The following is a 13,504-nucleotide window of genomic DNA, read 5'->3' as shown; positions in this document are numbered from 1 at the left end:
TTCTGGGATTTTTGCTCACCGTTCTTGTGATCATTTTGACCCCACGGGGTGAGATCTTGCGTGGAGCCCCAGATCGAGGGAGATTATCAGTGGTCTTGTATGTCTTCCATTTTCTAATAATTGCTCCCACAGTTGATTTCTTCACACCAAGCTGCTTACCTATTGCAGATTCAGTCTTCCCAGCCTGGTGCAGGTCTACAATTTTGTTTCTGGTGTCCTTTGACAGCTCTTTGGTCTTGGCCATAGTGGAGTTTGGAGTGTGACTGTTTGAGGTTGTGGACAGGTGTCTTTTATACTGATAACGAGTTCAAACAGGTGCCATTAATACAGTTAACAAGTGGAGGACAGAGGAGGCTCTTAAAGAAGAAGTTACAGGTCTGTGAGAGACAGAAATCTTGTTTGTTTGTAGGTGACCAAATATTTATTTTCCACCATAATTTGCAAATAAATTCTTTAAAAATCAGACACTGTGATTTTCTGGATTTTTTTTTTCTCATTCTGTCTCTCATAGTTGAAGTATACCTAGGATGAAAATTACCGGCCTCTCATCTTTTTAAGTGGGAAAACTTGCACAATTGATGGCTGACTAAATACTTTTTTGCCCCACTGTATATGACGGCCGAAAGATAGTTTGGAATCAGCTTTCAGTCTCTAACTCAGACATAAAACAATCCTCTGAAATTCAGGGAGCACAATGAGCACTAAATGTCAACAGAGAGCTTTGTCTACATATAGAAATGTTCTGCTCATCAGGGAGCAGCTCCAGGCAAACCCACCTAATCATTACCACCTTATTACTTGACATTACTGAGGAGTGGCTGGGAGAGCAAACTGACATCTGCTTGAATAAAAATAACTGTGATGAGTCGTTTTGCTTAGAGAAGAGGATTCAAATCTTGATTTAAGTTCTCTAAGTTGACACCTCGCTCCGTGCTGCAGCAGCGAGGTTACAGAAGGTGTTCCAGTTTATCACCCTGTTCGCCCGGGGCTAGAGAGGTATGAATACCTCGCTGGTAAATAATTTGGAGACAGACCGTAGTGTCAACACACTCAAATGAACGGGCTCGGCCAGCTGAAACCAAATCCAGTGTTGTTGCTACGTGCGCTTCCTTTGTATCTAAAGCTTTAAAATCAAGCAGTTAACTCACTTTTGTTCACTCCCTGGTAATGCTGTCAGAGCATCTACCTTCTCATAAGAGAGACTAAATGCCCTGACTGCAACAAGAGCAACCCTCTTTCATTGGTTCAATTCCAACAATCACACAGCCACTGACGGATTCTATGTTCACAGACATGTTGATGACATCCCGATATATGAATTATATTTTATTTTCTTATGATTTAATTCCCTCTTTTATATGGTCTCTTTAAATAAAATAATAAAAACAATTATGTAGGGGGGCGTGTGGCGCAGTGGATTAGTGTGTAGCATGTCGTTGTGTCCCTGAGACACTTCACCCCAAATTGCTCCTGTGGGGATTGTCCACAGTACTGAATGTATGTAAGTTGCTTTGGATAAAAGCGTCTAACATGTAATGTAAATTAAAATATTGAAAGTATGGAAATCAAACTTATCAAATGTATCATTCCAATATGTCCAAAAAAAAAATCACACTTATTTTCCTTTTTTCGGTGTTGTGCCAAACAAAGAAACAACACTGCATTGAAAACGTTTCCATCGCTCTACAAATCAATGTAATTGTTGCTGCTTGTTAATGCATCCTACACCGAGGAGTCCTCTCACACAGTTTAACCAGGGTACGCAACTCGTGAACTGCGTTTCACATTGTTCCCTCTTTCATTCTCCATGTTCTCTCCCTTCTCTTTTTCCCTTTCTACCTTTCCTTACATCCCTTCTGGACTCCAGGGGGAAGTGCTGTGTGACTCTGCTGAACGAGACAGAAGCCCTGAAGTCTTACCTGGACAGAGAGGTACGTACCATCAGGTCTTCACGCTAAAAATAATAAGACGGGATCTCCTAAACTTTGATTAGGTGGGCGAGATAACTGATTATTTAAAAGTCTGTCTGTGAGAAACGTATGAGTTAAGAGATTCTTGTTTCCAGATGAATAATTCAACGTGTTGACCCAGAATGTTCTTTTCACATACAGTAATGAGGAGACGAGAGACTAGCAGAGGGGAAGATACACACACACACACACACACTCCTCTCTTTCGCCTCTCCGTTTGCCCGTCTCGCTTCCTGTTTCTTTCATACCATCCTCACGCCTTCCTGCCATCTGTATTTCCCAGGATGCCTTCTTCTACTCGCTGGTGTATGACCCTCAGCAGAAGACCCTGCTGGCTGATAAGGGGGAGATCCGCGTCGGGAACAAGTACCAGGCCGACATCACCGACCTCCTGAAAGAAGGTACAATATACTTCAATTATTTTTGTTTAATTGACACAGTTTTCCTAGAGAAGCTTATTCACAGAGCAACACATTATAATGCTCTTCCTTCAGGGGTCTTTTTACCCTCCTGGGTACTGAATGATTGTTTGGAGCAATCTATCCTCAACTTAAATTAACTTGTTAACTTTTCATGTCTGTTCATTTCTCAGGGAAATGTCATTAACTGTATGCAATCTTTTTCTGCCCCAAGCTTCCTTATGAACTCACTTTTTTTCCATGGCTACTAAACAGCACAATTAAATGATAAAAACCATAGAGTGCCACAGTGACGCGTCCTAAAACCCAGAATTAAACTCCTTCCGGTTCCTTAGACAAAAAGCAATGCAATTTCTCCATAGGATTTTGGAAAATAGCTGGAAATAAGATCTGTGGTTGAGACACATTTAATCGACTGATCACGTTTTGTTCAGCTGGATAATATCCACATGTCTACCCTACTTTCATAATTTTCTAATCGTAAATCTAATCGCCAGGAGCAAAATGCTAACGTTATGCTATAAACGAACTACAGCAGGGTCGCTGCTTCAACGTCACGCCAACTTAAGATCCATATTCAAAACTACAGATTCAAAATGGTACAAGTTGAAGCGTTTGTTTGAACAGTTTGCAGGAGGCAGGTACTTGCTTTCAAGCAGAACAGGGCAAACAAACTTAGCGGGAGTGTTTACGTGTTCGGTGTAATGACGTACAACGGCCTCGACAACTTCTGAAGTCCTATTCAGCCACTTGGTAACAACCATCGTTTTTTCTGACACGTAAACTCTTCAAGAATCACCAGTGGGGTCACTGCTGATGTATTTAATGTCGTAGAACAAAACGTGATCCGTCTCTTACATGTGTGTCAACCACAGACCTTATTTCAAGCTATTTTCCAAAATCCTATGGAGAAATTCCATTGCTTTTTGTCAAAGGAACCGAAAGTGGTAACATGCTAACGTACTTCCGGGTTTTAGGACTCGTCACTGTGGCATTCTATTTAGAAGAACTGATTAATGTTAATGTGCTGCACATTTTAAAGTCACCCCGCAAGTATCGAAAGGATGGGGTGCCTCATTTGAATTGAAAATATATTTTATTGTAACGTTCACTAAAAAACTGGATCAAGTTCCCATTTCCCTAATTTATAAAGGGCAACCTGTACGCCTGCATGCAAGCTGTAGCTGAATCATCTGACTATAATGAGCCCTGAACTCAAATATTGTTGGCAAACACAAAATTAATATCTGCAATTTACCACATGACAGCTGTTTAATTTTAAGCCTTAATCTGAAGGTGCTCTCATAAAGTCTACCCCCAGTAATCTCATTCTACGGGTAAATATAGTAACTCTTATCTTAAAATAGAAGAAATGGGTATTACTGTACAATAAATAAAGCAGCTTTTACTAACTAGTGTCATTAAGGTCGATACTTTTTTTCCTCCATTAATCCCTCTGAATCCTTTAGAGAATCAGAAACAGTCAAATTAGCTCGTGTTTTGTTTCCCTCGTTTATGTTTTTAAGTAGAAATGTTGAATCGTCACCAAATGCATGATCGAGTGCAGAAAATACCTGTGTGCATTCATAAACTGCTGCCACTGAGCTTGGTTTACATTGAAACCAATGGAAGCTGCTTCTCGCTGTCTGAAAGCATCTGAAAGTAATTTGAATGTGGCCTAATTATAATTTGGCGAATGAGATTATTCCTTACACTTGCAACGAGTGTTTCTTCCTTGTAACTTCCATAATATACAAAAAAAAAATCTTATCCTAGCAAGTCTGAAAGATATGTTGTGCCAGTATTGTGTTTAGATATTCAGCATTTCAATTGTGATTATTTCTCAGCGAGATCGTGTTTAAGTGTTTTGCCAGAATAGTATTCTTAGCATGTAGGAAAACCTCTGAAATTTCAATTAGGCACTGTTGGGACACCAAGCTCTCTAATTAAGCCAAGTTAGCGAAATGCTGTTGCTTTTTTTAGAAGTTCAGGCAGATTGGCAGCCTGATAGACCCACCTATTAAACTGTGCCATTCATTATAGCTTTGCTCAAGTGATTCGAAAAGAGGGAAAAACAGGAAGGAAATCAGGCATCAGGGAATTTGCACATTTTTGTTGCACATGTGTGGTCGGTAAGAAGCATTGCCGCCTTGAAAAGCGAAGGAGAAGTAACTGTGTCTTTAACTGTGTCTGTGTGTGCAGGTGAGGAAGATGGCAGAGACTTGGAGAAACTAGAGGAGAAGGTCTGGGACTATACCAGCCTACTGACGGAGAAACAGATCGACCAGTTCTTAGTAGTAGCTCGGTAAGTCATCACGAAAGTGCAAAGGATTACAAATAATCCAAAAAAGAGAGGGAAGAAAATATACATACATAATGCTCTGTGGCTGGGAGTTAGTTGAGAAAATGGACTCTCATATATATTTATGATGAATATAAAGCCTCATCCAAGAGAACTTTTGCTTAGCATAGCCTGCAAAGCATAAGGACTGAAACAAGTGTTAACCCACCCACCAACACATCGAACGCGCGTTAATTAATATGTTACCTTGCTCTAAATTTCAGCTGTATAATTTGGTTGCAGTTACATTTTTCTGTGATGACAAAACTTAAGGTATTTTTACCCAAATTCTCATATTGAACCTTAACATGTCTTTTTCACACTTTCTTACAGATTAGACAGAAATATATGGTTAGCTTTAGATGCCTTGGTGGGTGAATTGGTTACCTTGCAGCAGAGTTGGCTAGCTGCTTCCAGTCTTTATGCAAAGCTAAGCTAACCATAGCATGGCTCCGGCTTCGTATTTAAGAGCTTTGTCTATTCATAAAAGAAAATACGCATATTCCTTCAAATGAGAGGTTAAGTTTTTCAGAGCTCCTCATACAGTAGCACCAAGTTGTGCATTGGCAGTAGCAGACATCATTTCTTACCTTAATGTTCTTAGACTGCTACCAGCCGGAAAGTCCTGTGAAAAGTTTCCATGTGTCCTATTCCTCATTCAAACATTTGCCTTTTATTGGCCTTGCAATTTTTCCCGGTGTTTATGCTTGCTAGTCCGATTCTCTTGACAGTGATTTCATGATGGCGCTTTGAGATAACTTTTGAAAATGTGGCCCGAAGTCAACTTGGACTCAAGGAGAAACTGATAGATAGATGGATAGATTTGAGTGGACATAGGTCGAGATAAATGTGACATCACAAAACAAGTATTTTTTTGGCCACAACTTAAGAAAGCAGGAGCGTATTATGACAATTTCACCATGCGTCCTAGGATAAAATGACGAACTGATGACATGGAACTTAACTATTCAGTGTAGGGGAAATATTTTCCTGGGCCCATACATTTGACCCAATTTATCAGTCTGTACTGCCCTCAATGAGCACAGGCCTCTAACCTTGGGCTGCTCTGTGTTTTGTCTCCCTGTCCTGCCTGTTGGCGTCAGCTGAGGTTATACACATAGTTATACTGCTTTATCTTGTTATGCACAATGTTGATTCTTCTCTCAGAACTAGCTAAACACATGGGTCTGGGGGTAGAGATCATCAGAGTTGGTTTGGCAGCCGCTCTGTCACCTCGTGGCACACGACATGTCTTGTGAATTCTCCGGCCGAAGCTCCAAATAAACAATCAGTGTTTGCAATCAAAGTTCCTGCTCTCCCCGTGTCTCTCTGAGTCCCCATTGCTTCAGAAGTTTCCATCACAGTCAGTGATTCTGGTTTTCAGCTAGATATGGTTGCTTAGCAGTATCATCACATTCAGTTCAAATTGGCTGCAGTTCCACTTGCTCTGCAACACTACAACACTGAATATTTAATCGTGAAGCACTGGACATCCTTTCTTGCTGTGCACAAATGGTTCAGAAAAAGGCTGACGGAAAGAACTATATCAATGACTAAATGGAGGAAGTAAAACCAAAAGCAGATTCTCTATCATTCTATGTGTACATTTTCTTTATACTTTACATCATATCTGTGTCCTGTAGGTCGGTAGGAACCTTCGCCAGAGCGTTGGACTGCAGTAGTTCAGTCCGGCAGCCCAGCCTGCACATGAGCGCAGCTGCAGCCTCCAGAGACATCACCTTGGTGAGAAACACGCACGCACGCACGCACGCACGCACGCACGCACGCACGCACACACACACACACACACACACACCACCCCCCAAAGCGGCCTTGGGTTGAATCAGAATCACACTATAGAGGGAACATTTTAGCAGTTGTGCTGCTAATCAGAGAAAGCTCTTGTAATGCACGTGTGTGTTAGTGATTCTCGAGCCTTGTGTGTAGTTATCCTCAACAGGCGCTTGGCCCCAGAAGCCCGGCGTGGGTCTATTCTGCCCTAGATCTCATTCTCATATATAAAACATAGATGAGAGGCTTCAAGCTACACACACACACACACGCACAGCCCAAAGCCTTTGAACAAGGGGATGCATATACAGTCCATAGACTCAGTCATCCTCCTCCCAACAAGTCAACAGAGAAGTTTCAAACAACACTAACGGGTCATGAGACTAACATGTGTTCATATGTTGTGTTCAGTTTCACGCTATGGACACCCTCCACGCCACGGGCTACGACATGACCCGGGCCATCTCAGCGCTGGTGCCTCAGGGAGGGCCCGTCCTCTGCAGGGATGAGATGGAGGAGTGGAGCGCCTCGGAGGCCAACCTGTTCGAGGAGGCGCTGGAGAAATACGGCAAAGACTTCACCGACATCCAGCAGGACTTTGTGAGTAGCTGACCGATATTAAAAGGAATGGTTTGATATATTGGAGGTTGCAAGAAAATGTCCAGGCACATAAACAGCTGTTGTTTGGACTATTTTGGTGCTGGTAGGTGTTGTTGCCAAAACGATATCCTAAAGCTGGGGTTTTTGTCAATGGATTTATTTTATTACAATCTCAGAAATCATAAAATATCTAACGTCAGAACCACCAATTGGTTGTTAAATGAAATCATCATGATTTCATTTAATCATTTCTTAAAATCATAAAGTGCAATTACTTAGATTTATTTGATTGTGTCCATTAACAGACATTAAGATTCAATCAAATGCATTGGTTTGCATTAAATCAATATTTTTAGAACATTAGTTGTGGTAACAGATAAAGAGTGGTATTGATTGCAGCAAGAAATGGAACAAGATTTTGAATTGTTCTCACTATGTCTATGTGGCTAAGGCCTTTTTTTAAAGACTGGTTTTGCTTATTTAATTAAATGTGATAATTAAAACTGTACGCAGTGTATATAGTGCACCATTTATTGCTGCTTCTGAACGCAGTGACCACAGTATTAACGCCTGACTGTTCCTGATCTTCATTGAGTTATTTAGCTGACGTTACACAGATAATCTATTAAGCACAATAGTCGTCTTATAAACTAAGATTGCAGCTAGCCCACAGTAAAGAGTGAAAACATTTGAAAGCCAAGCACAATGAGCATTTATCCCGAGAAACATTCCATAGAAACATCTTTAGTGTGTGTGTGTGTGTGTGTGTGTGTGTGTGTGTGTGTGTGTGTGTGTGTGTGTGTGTGTGTGTGTGTGTGTGTGTGTGTGTGTGTGTGTGTGTGTGTGTGTGTGTGTGTGTGTGTGTGTGTGTGTGTGTGTGTGTGTGTGTGTGTGTGTGTGTGTGTGTGTGTGTGTGTGTGTGTGTGTGTGTGTGTGTGTCACTCCTCCACCTGGTGGCCGGATGCTGTCAGTGCGGCTCCCTCTGGCTTCCTCTCCAACAACAGGGCTCCAGCACCATGTTGGGTGGGGCCTCCACTTGACAGATCATGTTCCTTTCAAACTTCTCACAGGGATGTTTACGGTGCAGCTCCATTGGGTTCAAACACATCATGTGACCAGTGGTTATACAGAGGAACTCTTGACGGATAATTACAATTCAGTTGAAGTGCAGTCAGGTCTCCTGCACTTTAGATCGACCTCTCTGAAGAGATCAGGGCTGCCATCTCTCTAAAATCACACTCAAAAACCCTCATTTTTTAGAATTGCTTTTTATGTGATTTTGAATTTATGTTTTTACTTCGATTTATCGGTTTCACTCTGGCTTTTATTATGTGTGTAGCTGCTTTGTGCTTTTAAACAAGACCTGTTTTCACTGCAAAGGGCTTTCGAACTGTATTTGAAAGGTGCCATTTAATAAAGTTTGTTATAAAGACATGGTATTTTCAAGTGGGAGATCAAATGTGATAGTGACCTTTCTGAAAGTATGTTTACTTTGTGCCCTCTCCTCTCTTTTTCTCCAGCTGCCCTGGAAGTCCCTGACGAGTATTATTGAGTATTACTACATGTGGAAGACCACAGACAGATATGTACAGCAGGTAAAAACATCTATTATATCTCAGGCATTTAAGAAAAATCCTAATCAATATTTTTTCCATTATAGTAAGCTGTATATTTTGTATTCTTTAAAGCAGGGGTGGGGAACCTTTTTCCTCTCAAGGGCCATTTCAATTTTTTCAACATCCTCCGAGGGCCGTACAAATTATTGACCTCTGCTTAAAAAACTAAAATCACAGCCCATTAATTTTGCCTTTCTTTCATGCTGTGCAAAGAAAAAGCAAAGTGTTAATCCAGATATCGTACCATGACTCATGCATGCACGTGCACGGTGTGGCATGACCACCAAAACAGAAAGATATGGACACAAGATATGTGCAAATGTATTTAGTTTCATATCCATGTGGACATGATTTAAGTGGGTGCTAATAACAACAAAGTTATTGACTGTATGATCAGTATGACAGATGAACAGATCGCCACTGGGCTTTCAACTAAAGACACAGCCACACAAAACTGCGGCATGTGTACGGCTCCTTATGGGTACTGCAATTTGTGAAGTCCCGGCCCGGAGCCGCGTTCTGGTGCTCTCCGTTAGAACTACACTCCCCTGTCAGACGAGAAATATACCACGTGATGACACGTTAGGCTCGTGTTGTGTTCAAGGACCCTGACCTTGGCCAGGAAAAACAGGCACTCGCTTTTTTAATTATTTTGCGGTCTAGATTTCTTAAATTTTTTTCTTTTTTGCGTGTGTTTATAAATTACTTCGAGGGCCGTATCAAATGGCCTCGCGGGCCGTATACGGCCCGGGGGCCGGAAGTTCCCCACCCCTGCTTTAAAGCAAAACACGTTGATGTTTTTGTTCATTCCTGATGGCCGTTTATCTTCTTTTAACTAATTTACATTTGACTAGTGTTTTTCATCATTTTTCTCGCCCAATTCAACGCCCAAAATAATCGTGTCCTTACATTTCTTTTTTACTTTTTTATTCTCCCTTCACAGTTTGGCGTGTTTCAGCTCGAGTATGTCTGTCGTCAGATTTTCTTTATATTAGAAATGAGTCAGTTTAAGTCTCTTGAAATCGATGTAATCCATATGGGGTATTGTTGAAGATAACGTCACCTTCTCTCTCTTCTCTCTCCTCCTCCTCCTCCTCCTCCTCCTCCTCCTCCTCCTCCTCCTCCTCCTCCTCCTCCTCACCCCCTGTCTCCGCTCCAGAAACGATTAAAAGCAGCCGAGGCCGAGAGCAAGTTGAAGCAGGTCTACATCCCTAACTAGTGAGTACTCTGCACGTTTCTATGTGGTTAAATAAAATACATCAGAGATCATTGTGTTATCTCAATACATGGATACAAGGGTCGTACACAGTCCAGTTTTGGAAAATGGTCAATCTTAACTATGATGTTTTTTAAGTTTAAGGATACGTTTGCCTGCTTGACTTTCAATCTAATCTGGTGGACTTACTGTCACTCATACAAACGAATAATGTTTTAGTATTTGAAATGAAGCGAGCACATTGATTTCTCCTGCCGTATTACACCATTAATGTGATGCACAGATTTGATTTGGCATATTGTCAGTGGATGGCTGAACCATTGCTGTAATGGCTAAGAAAGATGTGTCATTAAAATAGCAAGGCTTAATCAAACTTTGAGTAATTCTTAAATATTTAGCAGTAATAGGATTGGGTCCAGACCTGGACTTATAAGTGTCAACGTTAAAGATCTGCTTCTGTTGTCAGAGCTAGCGACACTTCACTTGCAGTAGAATATACATGTGCTCTAATGTGTTTATATTTCCTGGTCTGACCCTCTCCCTGTTTCTGTGCCCGCTCCAGCAACAAGCCCAACCCCAACCAGCTGAGCAACAATTTAAAACCAGCTCTGGTTAATGGAGTGGCGGTTGCAGGTGTACCAGGGGTGCAGGGGGTCCCGGGGGTCCCAGCGATGCAAGTTGTCCCAACGGTGCAAGGTGTCCCGGGTGTCCCAGGTTTGCCAGGTGTCCCAGGGGTCCCAGGAGTCCCAGGGGTCCCAGGGGCTCCAGGCACGGCGCAGATCCCCGCCCTCGGCAGAGCCTGTGAAAGCTGCTACAGTAAGTCACTGACCTGTCATGTTCCTGCAACACATGCTGCTTCTCTTGCTGCTTGAAATCTAAAACAAACATTGGGGCTTATTCATAAGATTCCTATAATTGTCGTAATAATTCTCTTGAATTCACAATTGCAATTATATTTAAAAGAGTCTAACAAAGCATGCGCTATAATCAGCTGTATGAAATGTAAAATGTCAGAGAGAGTTTGAGGCGGTTGTCCTCTTTAATTAACCAACACACCAGGTCGGTCTTTTATCCACTCTGGAAAATGTGGTGGAAAAACAGATTGAGAAAATTGCTGGTTTAATGTGGAGGCAGGAAAAACAAAGAGAACTTTTTTAGTTGAACCAGTTTAAATTAAATGTACTCTGCTATAAATGTGGGGATGTTTTCTTTGTGATGTGCATCTCAGGTGGTGTATATCTGTGATCGTTATACATAGTTTCAGTGTATGTCAAACGTATGGCATTTTATTCCGATTTTTAACTTAACATACAGCAACCAAATCCTGAACTGATCCAACAGGGATTAAGCGGGGGTATCTATTGACCCATTATATTTTATGTCGTCGAACAAAACGTGAACATCTTGGAAGCTTGTGTCAACCACAGACCTTATTACAAACTCGTTCAGAAAACCATTGACTTCGAGACAAGGGAAGTGTTTTCCGGGTTAAGGACTCATTACTGAACCACTCTATTAACATTTTCAATTTTAGAAAGGATGTTCCCAGATCCACGCTGTATTCTTTGTCTGTGGCACACACATATTGGATTTACAAAATACAGAGGAGAGAGGACAGCATTACGTGCCCTGCAGTGTTATTTGGGTTATTTTAGAGGCTGTAGTTAATTCAGTGATGAATGATTAAAGGTTGTGTTTTCGCCTGCATGCACATGAGCACATATTCATGATTATGTGTTGTTACACTGTGCTCACTTTCGTGTGTGTGTGTGTGTGTGTGTGTGTGTGTGTGTGTGTGTGTGTGTGTGTGTGTGTGTGTGTGTGTGTGTGTGTGTGTGTGTGTAGCCAGCAGCTCCTACCAGTGGTACTCGTGGGGACCTCCCAACATGCAGTGTCGTCTCTGCGCTTCCTGTTGGACTTACTGGAAGAAGTACGGCGGGCTGAAGATGCCCACAAGACTGGATGGAGAGAGACCTGGACCTAACCGCAGCAGCATGGTACAATCTAACAAACAAACGCTCACACACTGACCCCATTTACACGCAACCGAATTCGATATCAAAAAAGTATTCCGTTCACACGGATACGGCTCAATAAACGTGTTCTGTTTATTCTCCGCGGTGGATTTAGCAACATGTAGTTCTCCATGTCCACTTGTTGCTGATGGTTGTGGTAGAGGAGCTGTAGATTTTGCACTAACATCTGTAGCATGGTCAGTAGCTACTGACAGTAGCTACTGACCATGCTACAGCAGTGAGCAGCAGAGGTGGGGAGAGGCGGGGCTATGGCTTCATCGTTATCAGGAAATTATCGTATAGGGCGTACACACGGAGCCGTTTGGCCCCGCACAGCGTTCCGTCCGCAGATCTATCCACCTTGGGACCCGTTATCGTTTTAGGGGTCCGTTTCCGCGGTTCCATTACGGCCTCGTGTGAACGAACGGGCTATACGAAAGAGAAAAGTAGCGGATACAACCCGTTTTGTTACCGTGTAAACAGCACATCTCACACACACACAAGCTTTACTAGAAATGTAGTTTATTTATTCTGCAAACAGCAGCCTTACAGTTTGCCTAAAGCTTTCCCCTGCCTTTAAAGGAGTAGTTCATCCTCCTGAGAAAAACCTTTCCTTTTATCCTCTTGTAATCTAAGGTAAAGTTTGTACATCATTAGGGCATCTTATTTTCATTAACGCTTAAAAAAAAAGAAGTATGTTTTCATCCAACCAACTGTTTCAAACTCAAAGATATTCTGTTTGTTATCATGTATACCAAAGAAAAGCTTTTATTCCTAATTGTACTCATTAGCCATGTAAATGGTTATATATGAATATCTTTGCTGACTATTGTGTATCTGTTGTCCCTGCAGAGCCCCCACGGCATCCCCATGCGTCACAGCGGCAGCCCCAAATGTGCAGTGAAGACGCGACAAGCTTTCTACCTGCAGACCACCGGCCTGACGCAGATGGCACGGCGCATCTGCCATGACATCATCAGGCCGCGGTTTCTGGCCAGGCACCCCTACCTCCCTGTCAACCTAGCAGCTATAAAGGCCGAGTGTAAGCGTTGCTCTCCGCCCTCCATCTAGACTACGTCATTCTTTAAGTTTTTACTCACAGTTTCTTTTATGTCTGCAGGTGCCATGCTGTTGCCAGATGAGAAAAAAAAGCCTGCACCACTGAAACCTGTGGACCGTAAACCCCTGGAGTCAGTGGTGCGGTATTTAGGTAATTAAAAACTTTATGTGGAGTTTCCATTTTCAGTCAGTTTTGCTCAAATTCAAAACAAAGACATTAGCAATTTGATATCTTGTTCTGCTTCAAAGTTGAAACAATTCTGTCGCTTATAGTCGCGTTCACACCGCAGTACTTTTCCCACTTTAGTTCCGATATAGTTCCGAAATGTCGTGTTCACACCAAAAAGGTTCTGATGAACTAAAATTAGTTCATCAGAACCTTTTTTACCCCCTTTTCCGTCCCTGCTAGAGAGCAGGTACTGTCGTGGGAGAAAAAGGTTCCTATGTCTGATTGGCTGGGCGGAATGCAAACCACGC

The 13,504-nt window shown here is 42.1% G+C and overlaps 1 protein-coding gene across 1 annotated transcript; it reads left to right on the top strand.

The window, feature by feature from the left end:
* Positions 1-1,715: 1,715 nt before the first annotated feature.
* Positions 1,716-13,178, top strand: LOC104967956 (metastasis-associated protein MTA1-like; the record flags this gene model as incomplete). The annotated part of the gene is made up of 11 exons (XM_010797499.1): positions 1,716-1,931; positions 2,254-2,371; positions 4,592-4,694; positions 6,374-6,473; positions 6,933-7,121; positions 8,642-8,716; positions 9,897-9,955; positions 10,516-10,769; positions 11,799-11,950; positions 12,821-13,010; positions 13,089-13,178. Coding segments are annotated over exons 1-11 (1,546 nt in total), but the record flags the coding sequence as incomplete, so codon positions are not given.
* Between the last annotated feature and the right edge of the window lie 326 nt (positions 13,179-13,504).

Source organism: Notothenia coriiceps, unplaced genomic scaffold (genome assembly GCF_000735185.1).
Source record: "Notothenia coriiceps isolate Sejong01 unplaced genomic scaffold, NC01 NC01_scaffold00038034, whole genome shotgun sequence".
Lineage (NCBI taxonomy): Eukaryota > Metazoa > Chordata > Actinopteri > Perciformes > Nototheniidae > Notothenia > Notothenia coriiceps.
Note: the sequence above shows the minus strand (reverse complement) of the source record. Positions and strands in the feature narration are given on the sequence as shown.